Source organism: Dipteris shenzhenensis, chromosome 23, assembly GCF_047967505.1.
Source record: "Dipteris shenzhenensis isolate YYH24624 ecotype China chromosome 23, Dip_SZ_1.0, whole genome shotgun sequence".
Classification (NCBI taxonomy): Eukaryota; Viridiplantae; Streptophyta; class Polypodiopsida; order Gleicheniales; family Dipteridaceae; genus Dipteris; species Dipteris shenzhenensis.
In genome coordinates, this window is record NC_141618.1 from 44,643,916 (window position 1) to 44,664,091 (window position 20,176).

The window sequence follows — 20,176 nt, forward strand, 5'->3', positions numbered from 1 at the left end:
TGGAGGTATGAAGTCGGCAATAGAGTGCTGTCGACCACTCTGAGATGCGGTCCTGGCACGTCTCCTGGTCGTAGCTCTGCATCTAACCAGGGCTACTGTGACCCCCGTCGGTCGGGCTCCGACTCTAAACAAGGAGGGGATGTCTCCAAGTGTGATCTGTGTGTCGACCCTTTGTTTGAGCTGTCGGGTCATGGGCTCCGGGTCACGGTCATGTCGAGGCCTCGTCTCGTTGGGGTCCATGTGATCTAGCTGAAAGAACTCCGTGATAGAGCTCTGAGAGGGATCAACCGAGGAAGAAGTCTGCTCCTGTCTCCGTGCTCGGAGTATCCTCTCGCGGTGTCTAAGTGCCTCATGAATGAAACCTGCCAAACACCGCTGGTCTGGGTAGGAGAGGAAACGGGCTAAAATCCCATAACTATCCCTGAAGAGGTAGTGGAAACGTTCTCGGATCTCATAGTACACAGGACACCTGAAGATGAAATGCTCCTCTATCTCAACCTCTTGTATGTCACACAGTGTGCATATGCGCCACTCCCTAGGTAGTCGCTCTGCTCTGCCACTCTCGATGCGAAGTCTGTGTGAAGAGACCCGGAACTGCTGCCCAAGAGAGATCCTTAGTGTCATGTGCACGGATTGGTATCTGACGTGTACTAGGTACACAGAACTAGCTCAGGTTAGCCTGGGGAGGCTTAGAGCTAGGCAGGCTTGATTCTCGGGTTGAGTGGCAAGGGTACGAACTATTTATAGGTCTTCGCTATTTTTGGCGCCGGGGCCCGAGTCTATAAAAGAGGCCCAGGGGGTTCAGTTCTCAGTGTGCAGTTGGGAGCAAGTCTCGTTCCCAGGTGCTAGATCTGATCCTGGATTGTGTCGCGGACGCGCGCCTGCATCTTAGCGTAGCCCAAGGCCTTGTGGCAGATCCAGGGCTACACAGCGCCACCTGGTGGTATGGGACACTAGGCTGGTTTGGATCTGATTGGGAGTTCGTGCCAGTAGCTCAGCTCGTGGCTCGGAGGGGACATCTTCTGATTCGGGATCACATCCCGTAGATGTCACGGTTGGGTGGTGAGCAGCCTGCTCAGTTCTGATGTTGTGTGTGGTTATTTTGCAGATCAGGGGTTTCAGGAGTGCTGGGACGTGTCAGTTGGTATCAGAGCCAACTCCTGAGGTAGGAACTTCTGATGCGAGAATTTTGACGGATTTCTCTTCCAGGTATGCCCTAAAATTCGAAATTTCCTGCTGCGTTTTGCTGACTACCTGGGGTAGAAGGGGTGGAGAAAGATCTGGAAAAGGAAGAAGAAGAGGAGTGAGATAGAATCGAAATTTCTGAAGGCTACGGAGAGAAGTTTAGAGGGAGGAGAAAGAGAGCAGAAAAGAAGGAGCGATGTGCAGGAAAAAGACTGCAAGGGACGAAGGGATGCGGAGCTTAGGAAGGGGCGCAGTAGGCGAGGCAGTAGAGGCGGCACAGCCTGTGTAATAGGCTGTCCACAGCCAGCGCAATAGGCTGTCCACAGCCTGCGCAACAGGCTGCGAACAGCCTGCGCCTAGGGCTGCGTGCAGCCTGCGTGGGTGGAAGGTGCTTTTTCCGAAAAAGCACCCCTCCAAAGCTGGAGGAGCTCAGGTGCTTTTTTCGAAAAAGCACCCCTCCAAAGCTGGAGGGGCTCAGCCTTTTTTGGAAGCCCAGCTTCCAAATCAGGCAGCCCTGCACCCTATATAGGTGGGGGCTGGGTGCTAGGCTACCCACAAGCAGCCCCAAGATTCGAGATCTTACCTCGAGTTTCGTGCCCAGCCAGCCGCGTCCGTACAGCCTGCGCACTGTTTCGATCAGCTCCCCTGCATCTGCCCTTGCTTGCGTCAGCCCTGCACAGCTCCCGCAGCTTCCGTACCAGTCCGTACAGCTCCAGCGATAGCCGTACAGCCTGTACGGACTGTTCCGTCTGCTCCTATACCGGCTGCTACTCCGAACAGAGGCTGCGCCAGCACCTGCAGCCACCGTACGGCCTGCGTCAGCAGCCGTACAGGCCACGTCAGCAGTCCACACAGCTTCTACTGCAGCCTGCGCATCCGGTTAGCGGGTTCGGGGAGGCTCCGTGACTCTGGGTCTTCCGAATTGCCAGATTTCAGCATCTCCTTCCGTCAGCTTCATTCGGGACGGTTTTCTTCTGTTCCATCTTCCTCTGTGCTTCGTTTCAGTCAGTTATTTCTCTCCGTTTGTAATCAAATCAGATTTCAGCCATGTCTGATGCTCCAAATCCCGAGTTCACTATGGGAGAGCAGGACTTAGATTACACTCCAGTGGGAGAGGATGATCAGGGTCTCTATGACGACCTGATAACTAAGAAAGCCTTCAGTGAGTTTACGACTGCTCTTGATGGTAAATTTGAGCAGGTCAATGCTAATCAATCGGGGTTGACACAGCAACTCCAAGGGATACAAGCAACCTTGACTCTTCTGGCTAGCACGGTTCAGGCACTCATGCATGTGGATGCCATGGCTTCCGTGCTAGGCCCGAATATCACTCCGGATCCCTTTCCAGGTGACCAAAAATCAAGAACAAAGGAGGTAGTTGACACTTGGTTGCACAAGTGGCAAGTACACTTCCAATTTCACCCCTATCCAGACGAGAAAAAGATTCAGCTTGCAGCAGGGTTTATGTCAGGTAAAGCCTTGCTTTGGTGGAAAGAACTCCAGCCTAAGCCTGATACTTGGACAGAATTTGAGGGTATCTTCAGGAAGGAGTTCCTGAAGAAGGAAGATGACTACGATATCGTCGGCAAGCTCAAGGCCCTCGATATGTCAAAATTGAATTTAACTTTTGAAGTTTATCTTCAAAGATTTAGGGATCTGCAAACCAGGGCCACTAAAATGGATCCTGTAACCTTGTTAGGTTTTTTCGTGGATGGTTTGCCAGACTCCTATAAGTTACAGATTAAGAATAACAAGTGCACAACATTGCAGGAGGCCATGACATATGCGCGCATATATGATGATACCATGGCCGGTACCAAGGCAACCACAATTACCGAAACGAGTGGAAAGAACAAACGCAAGTTCTTTCAGCATGCAACTGGTATTGGGGAGACGAAGTCTACGGACAACGCCTCCAGGAAAAGCTTAACTCCTGCGAAGAATGGTAAGGCCCGTTTCCTTCGCACTCTCAGGCTCAAGAAAGAAGGCCGATGTTTTTATTGCGAGGAGCGGGGCCACACAAAGAATGAGTGTCCTAAGCGGAAGAACCAAAAGTTGGTGTTAGGACCGAAGCTCTAGGCAGGTCCACGTACCGCAGCCAAGGGAGCCAACCAAGTCACGATGGCAGGTATTTCAGTAAATGTCATTACCTGCCCCCTTTCTTGTAATTGTACCTTTAATACTTCGTTGTTTGGTTCCCATGATCTTTTCCGAGTTTATGGAGAAGTTAGGGACCAACAGGTTCACATTCTCTTTGATCCGGGCAGCTCTCACAATTTTGTTAATTACAAATTTGTGCAGAAGATGGGGCTGTCCACAGTACCTAGCGACCACACCTACAAGGTGCAGCTTCCAGCTGGGAAGCAGTTTTGGGATCGCAAGATTGAAGCGCTTCCCATCCGGATTCAAGCCTACACGGGAGCTCTCACATGTTATGTTATGCATCTAGAGCATGTAGACTTGCTGATCGGGATAGAGTGGTTTAAAACCCACAATATTCAGATCGGATGGACGGAGCATACGCTTTCTTTTGTAGACAAGGACACCCAATTTTGTATTCAGTGTGATAAGATTCCCCCTTCTCAGGGGCCTATTGTATCTGCGATGCAGCTTCGGAATATATTAAACAATTCTCATTATGATGTCTATCAGTGTGTTTTGATTCCACTTTCTTCATTTGTTGTTTCGGTAATTAACAAGAATGAATTAAGTGTGTTTGAACACCGAGAATTGAGAATGTTGTTAGATAATTTTAAAGACGTATTCCCAGCTCAACTGCCGGAAGGTTTACCTCCAGAACGGGCAGTAGATCATCGCATAGACTTAGTCCCAGGGGCTCAACCTATCAGTGTACCACCTTATAGGATGAGCCAGGTAGAGGAGGACGAGTTAGCTTTACAGCTTCAGGATTACCTGAATATGGGCTATATCCGCCCAAGTAAATCACCTTGGGGTGCACCTGTCCTCTTAAGAAAGAAGAAAGATTCTTCCTGGAGAATGTGTATAGATTATAAACGATTAAATAAAGTTACAATTAAGAACCGCTATCCTTTACCTCGTTCTGATGATTTGATAGACCGTTTGGCCGGAGCGAAGTATTTCACTAAGATTGATTTGCGTACGGGTTATCACCAAATCCGTATCTATGCTAAACACATAGATAGGACCGCATTCCGGACTAGGTATGGTCATTACGAGTTCCTCGTATTACCTTTTGGTTTGACCAATGCTCCTGCTACTTTTCAGCAGATGATGAACGATTTGTTCAGGGATTTTCTGGGCAAATTTGTTGTAGTGTTCTTAGATGATATCTTGGTATATAGTAAAACGCTTGAGGATCATATAGGACACCTCCGGGTTGTCTTACTTGTTCTAAGACAGCATAAGCTTTATGCCAAGATGAGTAAATGTGACTTCTTTATGAAGGAGATCATTTACTTAAGACACAAGATTTCTTCTGAAGGTATTAGCATTGATCTGGATCGTATCCAGAAGGTTTTAGAATGGCCTATCCCTCAGACTGTGAAACAACTTCGTTCTTTCCTAGGATTTACGGTATTTCTTCGGAAGTCAGTGCGTGATTATTCACATATCACGGCACCTTTGACCAACATATTGAAAGGTCGTGGACGCAGGTCTACTCAGCCGATCCCTTGGAATGATGCAATGAACAAGGCTTTTGAAACCTTGAAGTTATCTATCAAGGAAGCACCCGTTCTTGCATTACCCGATCCTACCCGGCCTTATGTTTTAGAGGCCGATGCGAGCGATTATGCGATTGGGGCAGCTCTATTCCAAGAGGGCAGACCTGTAGCTTTTGAGAGGAAGGAAAGCTAGATGGGCAGAGCTAATGCAGGATTTTGATTTCGAAATACGTTATCGTAAGGGTTCGTTGAATAGTGTGGCGGATGCCTTAAGTCGAGTTAAGTTTGTAAATGCTTTGTCATTTACGGAAATATCCTCAGACCTATTTCAATCCTTGAGAGGGCTATACGCAACTGATAGTCATTTCAGTTCTTATTGGCAGAGAGTCCAGGATGGGAGCTCCATGGTTGACCAGGACTCAGGGATTGTGCCACCTAGGATACAGGCGGCGGGAGGTCAGTGGATGATTAGGAACGGCTTGCTGTTCCGAAATGAAAAGATTTGTGTGCCTGATGTTCTGGACCTTAAATCCAAGATTCTCTGGGAGTGTCATGATGCTCCTAGTGCGGGACATCCAGGTATACATAGGACTCTGTCTCTTGTGAAGCATACCTTTTATTGGCCTAAGATGCGTGCATTTATAGAGAACTATGTAGTAGGTTGCCGAGTTTGTCAGGTTACTAAGGCAGAACGCCTTAGAAGCGCGGGCTTATTACAGCCATTACAGATGTAAACTTAGTGCACACTTGATAATGGAAGGCTAAGTTAATTTCTTGTATTCATAGAGAGACTTGAGAGCTTGCATAATTTTTTGCATGAAAGTGACCTCCCTTTTATAGGAGTGGAGTACATACTTGCATCGCTTGCTCACATGTGGGATAAAGCTTCCTTGCCATGTGATAGCATGCTCTTGCCTTCATACTCATACCTTGCCTCTATTTCGTGCTCATAGCACCGCAACTCTCAACACCTCCCCTTGGTGCCATGATGTATAGGCTATTGCAAGGTGGTAGGATGTGAGTTACAAAAGGAAAATCCATCACCTCCGTTAGTGCATACATTGCTACTTAAGGTGGTAGAATGTGATATTACAACATGTCAATACCTCCTTGGGTGCTTGAATAGCGGCTCTCAGGTAGTCAAACTTGATAGCTACATGTGGAACCTATTACAAACATGGGCTAAGGTAGTAAAGTTTATTGATTGTTTCTTTCCTTCAGAGAACTGAGTCGCTGGAGTTCTGTTCTTTGCTTGATGAAGACTCCTTGGTACTGGCTTCATGCTTCTTCTTTCTGCTTTGTTGATAACCTTGTTCTAGCTTGTAGTCTCTTCCATCTTCTTATGGGTTGCTTCTTGGCTCTTGGCCTTTGCTCTGACTCTTGGCTCTTTGGTAGCTCCTTTGATGTAGATGTGATGTTACTAAACTGTGGAAAAGTTGGATTTCAGATCTGATATGCTCAATGAGTAAAGCATGATTTGCTGAGATTTTTTTCATAGAGGATCAAAAGTTATGGCCATCTGAAAAATTTGGCAAACTTTGTCGAAGAAGTGGTCAAAATGCTGAGGTGGCACGTAGATGATGTGGCATAGTGTGTTCACATGCTGTTTACAAAAATGTGCCCTGTGTGGCTTAGATTGCATTGATGATGTGGCAGGTTGATTGGACTGTTGCACGTAAGTATTCAACTGACGTAACACCAACCTTATCTTATTCTTCCATGTGGTTTCCGCTTGTGGAAAATGGAGAAAATAACGAAGAGTTTGGAGGAAGGTTGGAGGTGATGATGGCTTCGCTATGGTGATGAAGGAGGCTTCGAAGGAAGAGGTTGCACTACTCGTGGTGGTGTTGTAGCGCTAAGTCTTTGCATGGTTTTAAGTTGCTGCTTTGGTGTCAAGCTGGAGTGTGTGTAGCTAAGCCATTGGCTGTGTTGCTTTCGTTGCTCTTTTATTGTAGTAAGTGCTTATGTTGCTTTTCTGTGTTCTTTTTGCCTAGTGTGACACTTTGTTTTTGCCTGCCATCCGTTGCATGCATTATTTTTTGCTTCTACTCTTGGCTGTTGTAGTTGCTCTTTGTTTAGTCAGAGCTGATGGCGGCTTCGTGGCATTGTAGCTCCTACTTGCCAGTCATCTTTGTTGTGGCTTGAGTTTGTGTGGTGCTTGCTTGCTCATCTTGCATTTGTTGCATCCGTTGTGTTTGGTTGTTGCCTTTTGCTCTGCTTGCGTCTGATTTTCTTGCATAGGCTGCTGTTGCTGTGTCGTGATTGTTGTGAGTAGCTTGTTCGCTTGCTTATTGCACTTTGCATGTATTGTTGATTTTTGTTGTGTGTTGCATCTGCTTCCTTAGGAGCTGCTAGTTTTCCCATGCCCTCACGCGTCGTTTGGATGGCATCTTGGTCACATTTTATCATTGGTAATCCAGGCACGAAGACTATTAAGGATCACTTGTATACCCTTTGGAATTCACAGCTAAGCTCAAACTATGCTACCATTTGGGAAATCCTTGCTAAAGCAGATCGTATTGATGGTCGTACTGTCTTGGGCACCCAATTTGTGAATCCTTTAGTATTAGATAGTGTATGTGAGCACCCACAACAGCCTTCCCAGCTGAGTTTGCTTTCTAGCACAAGTGCAGCCTATATGAGTAAGTCAAAGAGAGATTACACGCCTATATGAGTCAGCCTATATGAGGCAGTCAAAGAGAGATTATGCGCCCCAAAAGGTTTGTCAGACTGGATAGGGAGCACGATCGGATTGAAGGAGGAATGCCCCTCTCACCTACCCTCTTTAGGCTCTACATTGATGAGATCACGACCTTCATTGACTGTTTGGGAGATGAGGGGTCATTGCTAGCTGATTTGATGACATAGATATTGTTAGAAATCGACCAATAGAGGGTACGCACAGTGGATGACTGATAGAATAGCCTAGGAGCTCACAGAGTGTGTGTGGGGTGTGCAATCACAAACTTCTTTACTTAATGTGCATCACATAGATGTGTAGACTCATCAATAGGCAATGATCCAGCCAGATATAGAAACCACCAAAACAATATATTCACGTCCAAAGTATGGACACAATACAAAAGAGATAGATCCAAAGTCCCACCAGAGCGTGGTCCTTTGATCTTACCACGAAGTACTCTACTATCTGCCGGATATCTCTAGACTCGAGCCCGCGTGCTCCATCTCGAGCATATGTAGACTCTTTGTCGTTTAAATAAACTTTGTTTGCCAATCTGACAAAACCCACTTCCCACATGGTGCCATACTATTAAAGCCTACATATTACATGTATTCAAGGGGTAAGACTCAAACCCCTATTTACATATGTGTCTTACATTTCTTTTTCTTTTAAATTTTTTGAATTTTATGATTTTATAAATCAAAACCCCTTCTATATTTATATTTCAATGAAATTTTTGAAATAAAACCCCCTTAAGTTGAAAACAAATTGCATGGTTACATGTTTTAGGTGCACCCCCTGTGACCATCACTATAGTCGTGTATTTCAAACTAGGAAGGCCTTGTGCTTGGACATCGGATGCATGTTGGCTAGGCACATTAGGACAACGGCTTGGCTGGGCACATTAGGACAATGGCTTGACCAGTTCTTTTGGACTAGAGAGTCATCTTTCCATGACACAGGCGACAATCCTCTCCCACCTAAGGGGGGCAAGCATGAGGATGCTAGAGATAGACTCCGCCATCCCTGGGTCTTCGAGGGACGGACTAATAGACCTTCTGTGCATTGGTATGGGCTGTTTTCCAGGATATGGGTGCCCCTAAGGATTTAGTATCCACATTGCGCTCGTGGATCTTTCACTCTAGGCATTATAGAGTGAGGTCAAGGGGGCTTCTCTAGCTAGAGTTGAATGGAGACCCAGATATGGATGGGGCCCTAGACTTGCTCAAGCGGTAGAGGATCATAGTAGTGGTTTTGCTTAGGCAAGGATTAGACCATCCATCCAGCACCAATCACTTCAGAGTAGGATGGGTCGTGGTGGCGCCTTTGGTTGTGGGAGGCGACCTCTTCATGAGGTCCAAATTCCAATGGAATCTAGGCGAGTGCTTTTGGCCGTCCAAAGCAAGGCACTCGGAGATGTGTGTAGAGGTGCCCATAAGGATAACGTTCCCAGTCTTGATGAGAAAGCAAACATCTATTTTAACTAAGAAAGCCTTAATTACTTCTTCATGAGTTCCTAATCATTAACCTCGAACCTAGGCTAGGAGAGCTAGACCTATGCTTTGATATCATGTTAAAAACACAAATTAAGCTCTCCTACTGATGAGAAGGTTGCCTAAACGGACACTGATCCCTATACTAATGACAACACTACTCTAAATTAATTAAAAGTGATTATCACTAATGGAAGACCCCTTGGAGCTGACTGTGGAAGCTGAGAGCCTTATATTGGCATGAATGAATGATTAGTTGTGCTTGATCTTTCGCTTCTATCTTTCAAGGTCAAGGCTTTTCATATTCATTGTCTTGCACTATTCTTTCTTGAATTAGGTAATTTAATATACTTCACATTAGCTTTGCACTTTGGCAACCAATAGACTTAATATGAATGAGAAACTATTGCAGTTGAGTGGATTTCTAGGATGTAATGTAGCAAGTTTCAATAATATTTAATTCTAGTGCAAACCTAATAAATTTTGAGCCTTTAACAAGTTCTTTTATCCTATCTTTTACCAGGTATTTAAATGTCACTCATAATAAGCACCTTTGACATTGAGAGGTAGGAATAGCATAAAGTTGTAAAATAGATGGCTGCCATATATTGTTGATCCCCTAAAACAATAGGTTGTGTTGGTTTCATGGTTTGACATTGCCTACAAACAAAGAATAGTATTTTTAAAGGGGTCACGTGTCATTTTGGAAGACTAGCAAGAGCACCTAGACTACTGATCTATTTTGTCAAATCTTCAGTTGATTTGAAAGAAGTACATAGGTCAAGCAAACGAGACACTCTTGGTACTCCATTCAAAATTATCCAATGCAAGAATTGAAAGACTATCAAGGCACACTACTTGATGTGCAACACTATTGGGGCATGGAGGAGTAAGGTTGACAAAGACCAAGAAAAGGAGCACAGTGTTCTCGAAAAGAGAATCTTGGCATGGTGAATCCATAACCTTATTAATCCAAGGGAATAAAAAGCAATTTATTGCCTAGCCTTCAAAGAGCTAAGAGAAGGCTTGAGGTGACTCTAGTAGCTAGTGGTGTGATGTCACATACTCTAGACTCAACAATCAATGCTATGATATATGACTTAAAGTCACAAAAGCAAGATGGTTGTTACAAGGACAAGCAAGGCATCCATCCATCAAAGAGCTTCACGATACCCAAAAAAGTCAAAACTTACATTTGAATATTTGCAAAATGCAAGAACATTGAAACATACATGATGATTCCCAATAGGTTGGAACTGGAACAGGCAACAGATCGAGGCTTAGAAGCTAGGAACCTACTGGAATTGCGGACCAACATGTCAAACATTAAGAATAAAAAGGTTAAAGCATGGACCAAACAAAGTTTGTGGTGTAGGTCGATACCACCTTAACCACTAGTTGGAAAAAGTTTACCAAAATTTCCTCTCTAGCAAGAACTAGGGGGAAATAGCAAGATTTTAATATAGGATTGTAAGAAAACACCCACTCATGTCTAGGGTTTTAGTAAAGGTTGTAGCAACATTGTACATTTGAGGAAAATATCTCCCATGGGTTCTCTTTCATGTCATTTTCCATTTCTTGCTTGTATTACACCTGGCCTTTTTATGCACCTCATTCTAAAAGTATTTATTTGTTACCCTTTCTTAAATTTGTTCTGAACATCAATGACTAGGTTGATACTTTCAGGTACCGATTATGAAATAAAATTTTTGATCACATTTTTTAATCGACGCACAACAACACAATGCATCCATAGATGCACACACAGACGCGTTTCCTTAACTTTTAGAAAAACTTACGGACATGTCTATTTGCACGTCTATTACCGCATCTACAGACCCGCGTCTATACGAGCATCTATATAACAGACAGACGTGTATATAGATGCGCTATTAGATGCTCTACAGAAATTTAAGAAAACATAAAGACGTGCTTATAGACGCTCTGCAAATTTTTTGTATATAAAAAAATAGAATTTTGTATGGTTAAACAAATTGCTGTGTATGTTGTGTGGTTGCATGAATCCTATTTCCACAATGTGCAATTCAATTCTTATAGTCAACCACATTTTAATTGACATGATTCCATGTCACATGTCTATAGCCGACACTTACAAATCCGAATAAAACATTACAACTACAAAACATTTAGTCCACAAGCTGGAATTCATTGATAGAACATTGCACAAGGAAATTGAATGCCAAAAAAATAAAAGGAGTGTATATTAATTCATAGTCCAAAAAGTGCTTATATATACATATAGCATGAAGCCAAGCCACCTCTGGCTTCAAGTACAAAAAATAAGAGTGTATATACAAGAGAGGCACGAAGCCTGCAAGCCAATGGCTTCAAGTATAAAAAAGAGTAGCTAGCACTAATTCTAGTACTACATCTACAACTAATCTAAGTCATCCGCGGCCTCACTTCCTTCTTCATCGCCTTCTTCCTCCTTATTATCCTCGCCTTCTTCCTAAATATCCCCAAGGGTCTATAAATGAGGGACAACATGTATCAATGTATGAAAAATCAAATCTTTATTTACAATACTGACATTATTTAAGTACTTTTCAATACCTGGGGGGCACTCCTCAGTAATCAACCCCTCATCATACAAGTGCCTCCATGTATGTCCTCTGTAATGTCCACCATGGTAGGCATTAGGAAAAAAGGGAGCTCATTTTGCGGCCTTTTAGAAGAGAGAGAAAATAGGCTCTCAACCAATTAGGAGTGGGCTAACGTAACGTTGAAAATTCAACAAAAGAAGATGAAAATAAGAAAAAGAAATAGTACTATATGTTCGTAGAAGCATGTCATATTAATGAGGTGATCTGATTTGAATCTTTAAAAAATTTATTTTCTGTGCAGAATTTGGTGATTCTGACACCGCAGACGCGTCCGGAACGGCCCAAAACCCTAAGAACGGCACTGGAAACGCTGGAATCGGACATCCGGAGGCCCGGAAACGGCCAAAAAAGGCCGAAAAGTGGGATTTGCAGCAAAATGCGATCTGGCAAAATGCGATCTGGCTCTCAACCAATTAGGAGTGGGCTAACGTAACGTTGAAAATTCAACAAAAGAAGATGAAAATAAGAAAAAGAAATAGTACTATATGTTCGTAGAAGCATGTCATATTAATGAGGTGATCTGATTTGAATCTTTAAAAAATTTATTTTCTGTGCAGAATTTGGTGATTCTGACACCGCAGACATGTCCGGAACGGCCCAAAACCCCTAGAACGGCACTGGAAACGCTGGAATCGGACATCCGGAGGCTAGGAAACGGCCAAAAAAGGCCGAAAAGTGGGATTTGCAGCAAAATGCGATCTGGCACCTTTTGAAATTTTTCAAAAGGTGCCAGATCGCATTTTGCTGCAAATCCCACTTTTCGGCCTTTTTTGGCCGTTTCCGGGCCTCCGGATGTCCGATTCCAGCGTTTCCAGTGCCGTTCTTGGGGTTTTGGGCCGTTTTTCAAAAGGTGCCAGATCGCATTTTGCTGCAAATCCCACTTTTCGGCCTTTTTTGGCCGTTTCCTAGCCTCCGGATGTCCGATTCCAGCGTTTCCAGTGCTGTTCTAGGGGTTTTGGGCGTTTCGGACGCGTCTGCGGTGTCAGAATCACCAAATTCTCCTTGGGTAGTGAGACCAAGATTGAGCTGCTTGAATTGTAATTGTGAGTTGTGCTCGAAGGGCTACCTGCGGATGAAGGACTGATGACTGGAGTAACTATGCTTTGACTAGATTGGGTGGCAAGAATGATTATGCTTTGACTAGACTGACTGACTGACTAGAATGATTGACTAATTGTGCCTAAATGCTGATGCAAGCCTAATCTATATGCTCCTACATGCTCATGCAAGAAGCATATGACTTGCAATAAGATCTTCAAGACTGGATTGGTTTGAGCTGAAGCAAATGGACTGGCTGGCAGCACGGCTATAATCATGCTCCTAAGGTTGTCCACCTAGGCTCTGATACCAATGTAACATGCAGAGGCTTCTGACTGTAGTTTAATAACCTAGACCAACTACAACTAAAGACGCACAGAGAGAGAGATATAAGAGAATGCAAATCTGACACAAGACACACATGTTGGTATGCAATGCAATGTGCAATTACTAATATGAATGCTGCGAATGTGTGGATACAAAAATGAGCCCCTTTAGATGCTAGGCTATGATAGACTTCTGCTTCAAGGCTACTGAGGACTAAATGCTGATGTAGATGCTGTAAACTATGCCGGGGGGGAGATTCGAACTGTGGAAGGCCTTCTGGAGCTGAATTGGCGTCTTCCAAGAACTACTTTTAACTGAGGTGGGACCACGACTATACACTGAGTTGACTTTGGTATGCTAGACTATTGTGTAATGCTGGTACTTGCTATCAGAGAGGGCCTCTGATTGTTTGGAATGGATCTTGGGAATGCATGCCCCACTCGAATAGGATCTTAGGGTAGATTGGCCGACCTTGGTTGGATAGTCAACGCTGTCCGTTGACTCTGGTTGGCTGGTCAACACTGACAATTGACTAGGTCGGTCAAAAGCCAATGTCGACCAAAAAGTGAATGCCTTGACTTTTTAATTGAACAGTCAACTCTGCATGTTTGACCTGCGTTGTCTTTTACTTCCCAAAACCATGCAAATCTACTGCTAACTAATGATGGAAAATGATGATTGTGCAGCCAGGTTTCTGGGCTTGACCTTGGTGCATGTGATACATTTGCAGGTTCTTGCTACTTTTGGACTTTCATTGATGCTATAGCCGCATGGTTTGGGTATACTACTCGGCCAAGACTGATCTTCAACCATACTAGCTTCCATAGTGTTCTAGATCTCAGGCTTTGTCACATGCACCCCTACATTTGGGTGCAAGGTGACAACTGGCTACAACGACACGACGAAAAGAATCACTCGGTCTATAACAAAGAATCACTCGGACTGATTCAGGCATTGAAGCACTCGAAGCCGTTCCTTTATGGATGGAATTTCATAGTCAAAATAGATCATCAAGCCTTAAAATGGCTTTAGACAATGCCCAGCTCCCAGTGAGTGATCAGCAATCCCAATGGAGTCAAATATTTCAACAATTCAGGGCCATGATCGAATATGTCCTTGGAAAGAATAACCCCTTTGCTGATGCTCTAAGTACGAAAGCATCTATTCTAGGAGCTAAAACTTGACCTCAGAAGGAGACCTCTACTTGTCATTGAAGCTCGGGAGATTGGAGTTCCTTTGAGAAGGCGAAGGTGGTCTCTTAGGCTGAATTGCATATCCTCATCAATCATGCAACATCTCTTCTATAATGTAGGGGTCACCTCAAAAAACCAAAACATCATGTTTGGTTTCTATGTTATTCACGTGAAACAATGACACCAAGGGATCACAAAATCCAAATACAAGCCTTTTCTATATTATTCACGTGAAACAATGATACCAAGGGATCACAAAATCCAAATACAAGCCCAACTAGTTGGGACTTTGCTCTAGCTAGAGCGGTGTAGTCTTCGTTGATGAAAGTAGGAGAAAGAATCCCACAGACGGTTACATCCTCATGCAATGCAGCTACACATGAATGCTAGAGTCGTCGGGAACCAATTATAAATGTTTTTGGGGGAAGGAGCAATGCAAACTATATTGATTGGTCCATCAGCTTTTGTACATTGTGCTCAACCTATTGTTTTGTGGAGGGGGGGATATTAACTATTGTGGGCATTGAGGGAGCTACGATGTGAATACCCTTAGTGGAGTAGATCGTCCATTAACCCACTTGTAAGCCCCCATATGAGGAGAGCATTGGGACATGGTACCTGCGTAGGGATTTGAGAGGATGCCATGTGGGCATGAGAGGAAGATGCCACATGAGCAAATGTGGGTGGAAAGGAACATCCACTGAGGCTGCCATATGGATCACAGTGTTCGCTTATGTTCTTGAGATTCTTCTGTTGCATACACCATACACTTTAGATATTTCTCTAACATGGTATCAGAGCCATTATTTTGAGCTAGTGGTATGCGTTGAGATTCTGTGACATCCTGTGCATTTCATGGATTGTCATCTCGTCGACATGTGCATATTGAGTGGCTTTGTTGTCTCTCCATGTGTTATTTAAGCTACAAACATTGAATGGTATTTTGGAACTGGATTAAGAGTCTTGTACAGTGTCCATTGTTTTTCCAAAACCTATGAGCTCACATGTCTAGTTTGTTTATTTCTCCAGATGACTTGTTTATCTTGTTACTGGGCGCAAATGTTTTATCACGGCATGTGCATGACTGGCTCTTGGTCATCCTGTGGACAAACAGCTGGTCCTCTAACAAACTAATGTGAGGGATTCTTGTTTACATACTGTTTTCCAGTGCGCTCCATACTTCGTCTGCTACCTTGGCGATCTGAATGTGGGGATAGTTGAGCCAAGAATTGATGTGTTTGCATCTTCTCCTTACACAGCTTTTTGAGTCTGCATGTTGCTTGGAGTACATAGGCTTTTGGCCCTTTACATGGGGTCAAGGAATTCACATCTTTACTGTGCTAACAAGAGATGGGCAATGACACTTCAGGCAATCATGGCTTTTCAATTCTGCAAACATGGGTGGCTTGATAATGTGGCTTACTCCCTGGCACCATGATGATAAGGCCACCTTGTCATGTTGAAGTGGCACTTTTGCTGACAAGGCGCTACTAAACATGTGGAAGCTTACACTTAGTAATACTATCTAACTGCAGTAATGTTTGAAGGTGCATAATAGGATGCTAGCTACTCACATGTGAAATGCAATACTCATCCCTGGTTTACGTGAAGATTTGCAGCATAGCTGTACAGAACCTCATTAACCTGCATCTTATAAGCTGCTAATAGCCTTGTGGATACAAGATGCCTTGTTGCCCTTTTGTCTTGGGGTGATGCTCTGAACAATGTATATGCAGCCTGCACATGTTGAGATGCAAGCACATGCTATAATAGGCCTGCATTGTAATATATGCTTCACCTTGGGATCATGGTGACGTGAATTGGTCTTGCAGCTATACAAGGGTTGATCTTGGTGTAAGGTCAGTCATACATTTACTTTGGAATTGCTGCCTTTGTAGGTTCAGGAGCTGGCTTGTGTAGCAAGCTGCAGAGCAAACATTGACTTGAGCAGTCAGCTAGCTGTCTCCCCTTGATAAGTCCTCCCAATGCCATCAAGATCTCTCATTGGCAGTTGTTAGCCTGATGCGTTGAAGCAAGGTAATGCCCCCTTTAATATGCATATAATTACCCAATCAGCTGAAGTCTTCTCCATAAATTGGCCAAACACAAAGAAAGTGCACAATCACAATATTCAATTTACATGTGCACTACGCTACATCTAAATGTTGGACATATGTGCATACTGTAACATCTAATGTCAGTGAGTTTCACAGCAATGCCTAGTCCATAGAAGTCGTTGAAGTAGGCTTGGTTCTTGACCTGTTTGGAACCAGCAAAAATTAAGAAATACTGTTGTGAACCACCTGCCACACCTCCTTACCGAGCAGTGAGCTTGAATGCAGTGTACAATTCTGCAATGCTTCCATCAGTGGTGTGATCTGCCGGCAGGTAAAATGGTCTGGTTTTGAAATATTCTGCCATATCTTTTTTTCTATTGTGTGTGTTTATTTTGTCTTTCTTTTGTTGTTTCTTTCTTCACCTGCCTGATAAAGTTTTGTGATCTTGTAGAACCTCCAAGAAATGTGATTGGGCATTTCTGAGACCATAAACTTTTGTTTACTTTTGTCTTTGACTGTTTTCAAAACTTCGTATACTTTTTGGTTTCCTGCGCCCATTATTTTTAAGATGATAAAAGTTAAAAAGTATTCCGTGTTTAGTTACGTTGAACTTATCGGGCCCCATTTCATAGTGATAACTGTTTTCTTCTGCAGATGGCAATTATCTGGTAGCAGGCTCTGCAGAGTTAAGGCTTTTTGATTTGTCTAGCAAGAAACGAATGTGCAAGTTTACTGGTCACCCGGTGAGTTCTATGTTAATTTTTAATGTATTCCTCTGAGAATTCAAGTAACTACTTTTCAGCACTCCTCTGAACTTGATGTCTTTGCTATTGCAGGATGCTGTGAAGGCTCTTGTCTACACTGATGATGATCAGCACTTCATTTCGTCTGCCAGTGGAGAGAGACACGTTGCAGTGTGGCCGAGTGATGGAAGTAAACAAGGTGGTTCAGTTGCTTGTGTTCTTTCCATGGAGCATCCTGCAGTCTCTCTTCATTGCAGTGGAGGATTTTCTGAGTCATTGCGTGTGCTAGCTGTCTCTGAAATGGGTGTGGCATACGTTTGGTATGCCTCGAGTCTTGAAGAACTTTCTAAAACGACACCTGTAAAAATAGCTGTAGCACATTCAAAAGGTGAAGTGTCTCCGGCAGGTAAAAGTGCCAAGAACTCCAGGTCTGCTGTCCTTGCGGCTAAGTTTATTGGGAAAAGCGAGAAAGGACCTGGCTCTGTCCTTCTTGCTTATGGGACAACAGTGAAGCCGGTGTTTGATCGAATATCACTAGAAGGCAAGGGCAACAGTATTCTTTTGCAAACAAATCAAAATGGAGCTTTGCTGCCTGGAGCGCAGGTTGATTCTACAGATGGAAAACTTCAAGAAGGTAAACATCTAATCAAGGTAAAGGAGAGTTGTTACCAGAGTTTTGAGGTATCTATCTTAGATTCTGAAGTTTTTATTGTTCTGAGGTGAGGTCTAAAGCTAGCAAATGTATTGGTCCATAGCTCGTATGATATAAATGTTGGGAACATGGGGTCACATGCAGCAAGGGATGGGAGAGAGAGGGCAGAATTAGGGCTGCCATGTGGGAAGCAATTGTCTGACTGTATGCCTTGCTTTAAGGCCTGGTGGCAGCCCGGCCAGGAGCCCAACAGTGGGTGAAGGGGCTGGGAGGATGCATCTTGTCGGGAGGTGAAGGGACCTCAGTCAGCAGTCTGTCGGATCGGGTCAGATCTGGGGCCAGGTTGTCTCTGGTCTGTGAAGTTTACAGACTGGCCAGGTTGGCCAGTCTTGGGGCATACAGCCCCTATAAAAGTAGGGCCTTTGGGTCTCTCCAGGCAGTTGTTTATGCAGCAGTTCAGGCAAGTCAGTCTGCCAGGCTTTTGACTCCCTCAAAGAGGCAGATGTACACTGTAGTAGAAGAGCCATATTATGGAACAAGGAGGGTGAGCAGGACTCCTCACCTTGTAGCTACAGAAGGCTACAGGAAGGCGCGTCACAGTAAGGAGGAATCTGTCTCAAAAGGTCCAGCAAATGGAGCGGTTTTGCTGCCTTACCACAGCGATGTGTTTTATGCGTTGCTACATATATTGACAGTTTGTGTAGTTGGTTGTCCATATCAATACATATACTTCTTGCTGTATGTTTGAGCGTTCTCTCTCTAGATCTGAAATGTCTTGCATGCAAATAGAGCGAGTGATGTCTATGATGTAGATCTATCTATTTCCGCTGCGTGGGAGTTGGCTACAGCACACAACTCTCTTCTTTGACATGGTATCAGAGCCTGGTTGTCAATCAAGGATAGCTGTGGTCTTTGAGTCAGGCTCGTGAGCCTAAGAGATCTGCAATGGAAAACTTATTCAAGTGAATGCAAGAAAAGGTTGAAAAACTACTATTCACTCATTCCACATTTTGGTGAGGCTGGAAAGTTAGATGGATTCAACTATCCGATTCGAAAAGTAACAATTTGGAGCCATCTATTGGCTAGGGAAGTTTGGGATGTGACAGAATTGAAACCCATTGATGTGGCTACTACAGGGAAGGTCAGAATACCGGCATATCCACAGATGGATTCAACTATCCGATTTGAAAAGTAACAATTTGGAGCCATCTATTGGCTAGGGAAGTTTGGGAAGTGACGGAATTGAAACCCATTGACATGGTTGCTGCTACAGGGGAGGTCAGAATACCGGCAGATCCACCGGCAGATCCACATATCGTGAAGGGTGGAGACCGAAGAATGCAGCTGCACTCTTTATGCTAATCAGCACAATTGCGAATTTGGTGATTTCCCACATCCAATTGGCAGAGACAACATAGATGGCATGGGAGATCTCGAAGGATCTCTATGAAACGAAGGACACCGAGAATCATCATGCCTCCAAAACAGTTGTTCACTATGATGGGGGAAGGATGACTTCATTGTGAAGATTCTCACAGACCAGTTCCTAACAATTGGTCATAAGGTAGACAACAACGAGCTGGCAATGTTCTTGGTCAGTAAGCCTCCGAAGGTTGGTGACGACTCTCTTCGTTGGAGAATGATCAAAGCCCATCATGCGTCAGGAGCAGTTCACATTTGCGGGGTCATCTGTTGAGATAGTTTCATCATACACTTATCTTGGGGTTATCTTCTCCGGACCAAGCTTCACTATGAGACCCGCGATGCAGGCATGCTTGAGTAGAGGGTATGCCTCATTGGCCAGGCTAGAGAGGCAGTGCTTCCGCTCACACTTTTAGGATCCACGCACCAAGGGGTTGCTTTTTGACTCCTTGGCTCGCCCAGCGGGGACGTACGGCAGCCCTTGTTGGGGGCCAGACTTGTCGGATACAGAGTGGGCCCGTGTGGAGCGGCTATAGGTTCTCATGCTCTCACGCATGATTCGTGGTAAGTCATCCGTTCCTCACCAGATCATTCAGGTTGAGTTTGGGTCACCCCCTTTACAGCTAGATGCTGCATTTCAGGTCATCACATATCTATACCGAGTTAGGGAATATGGGGATTATACCTCGGGGCGTAGCAGGCTACCATGGATAGCTCTATCCTCTTCTATGGCGAGAAATTACATCAGACTGATACAGTGTACCTAGACACTAATTTCAATCCCAAAGAGGATTTTAGCTATCAGAGGTGCTGGTATGCACGTACAGAGAGATGGTTTGAGCGACTGGGGCTCCACATGGATAGACTACCTCCCTTCCAGTATAGCATGGATGCTCCGTTCTCTCCCCTCTTATTACACGAGGTCAACTAGGTTATTCGTGAGGATCTACTACAGCTACACACTTTTCGGACCTGGCTGGAACCGAGTGAACTCCCAATGAAGCTTAGCTTCTACAGAGATCACTTCTTACATATCACAGCGGAGGGTTTCATTAACCCACCAAGATACACACAGATTCACCTACCTCACTCGATGAGGATCTCTCTTGGGCAGT

The 20,176-nt window shown here is 44.3% G+C and overlaps 1 protein-coding gene across 3 annotated transcripts in view; it reads left to right on the forward strand.

The window, feature by feature from the left end:
- The window catches only part of LOC147887439 (transducin family protein / WD-40 repeat family protein), a 100,952-nt gene that overhangs the window by 14,004 nt on the left and 66,772 nt on the right, over nucleotides 1-20,176 (forward strand). For all 3 annotated transcript variants that reach the window (XM_087394772.1, XM_087394773.1, XM_087394774.1), the window contains 2 exons: nucleotides 16,899-16,987; nucleotides 17,081-17,621. In XM_087394772.1, the coding sequence (XP_087250898.1) occupies nucleotides 16,899-16,987; nucleotides 17,081-17,621 (630 nt within the window). The remainder of the gene's footprint in view (nucleotides 1-16,898; nucleotides 16,988-17,080; nucleotides 17,622-20,176) is intronic.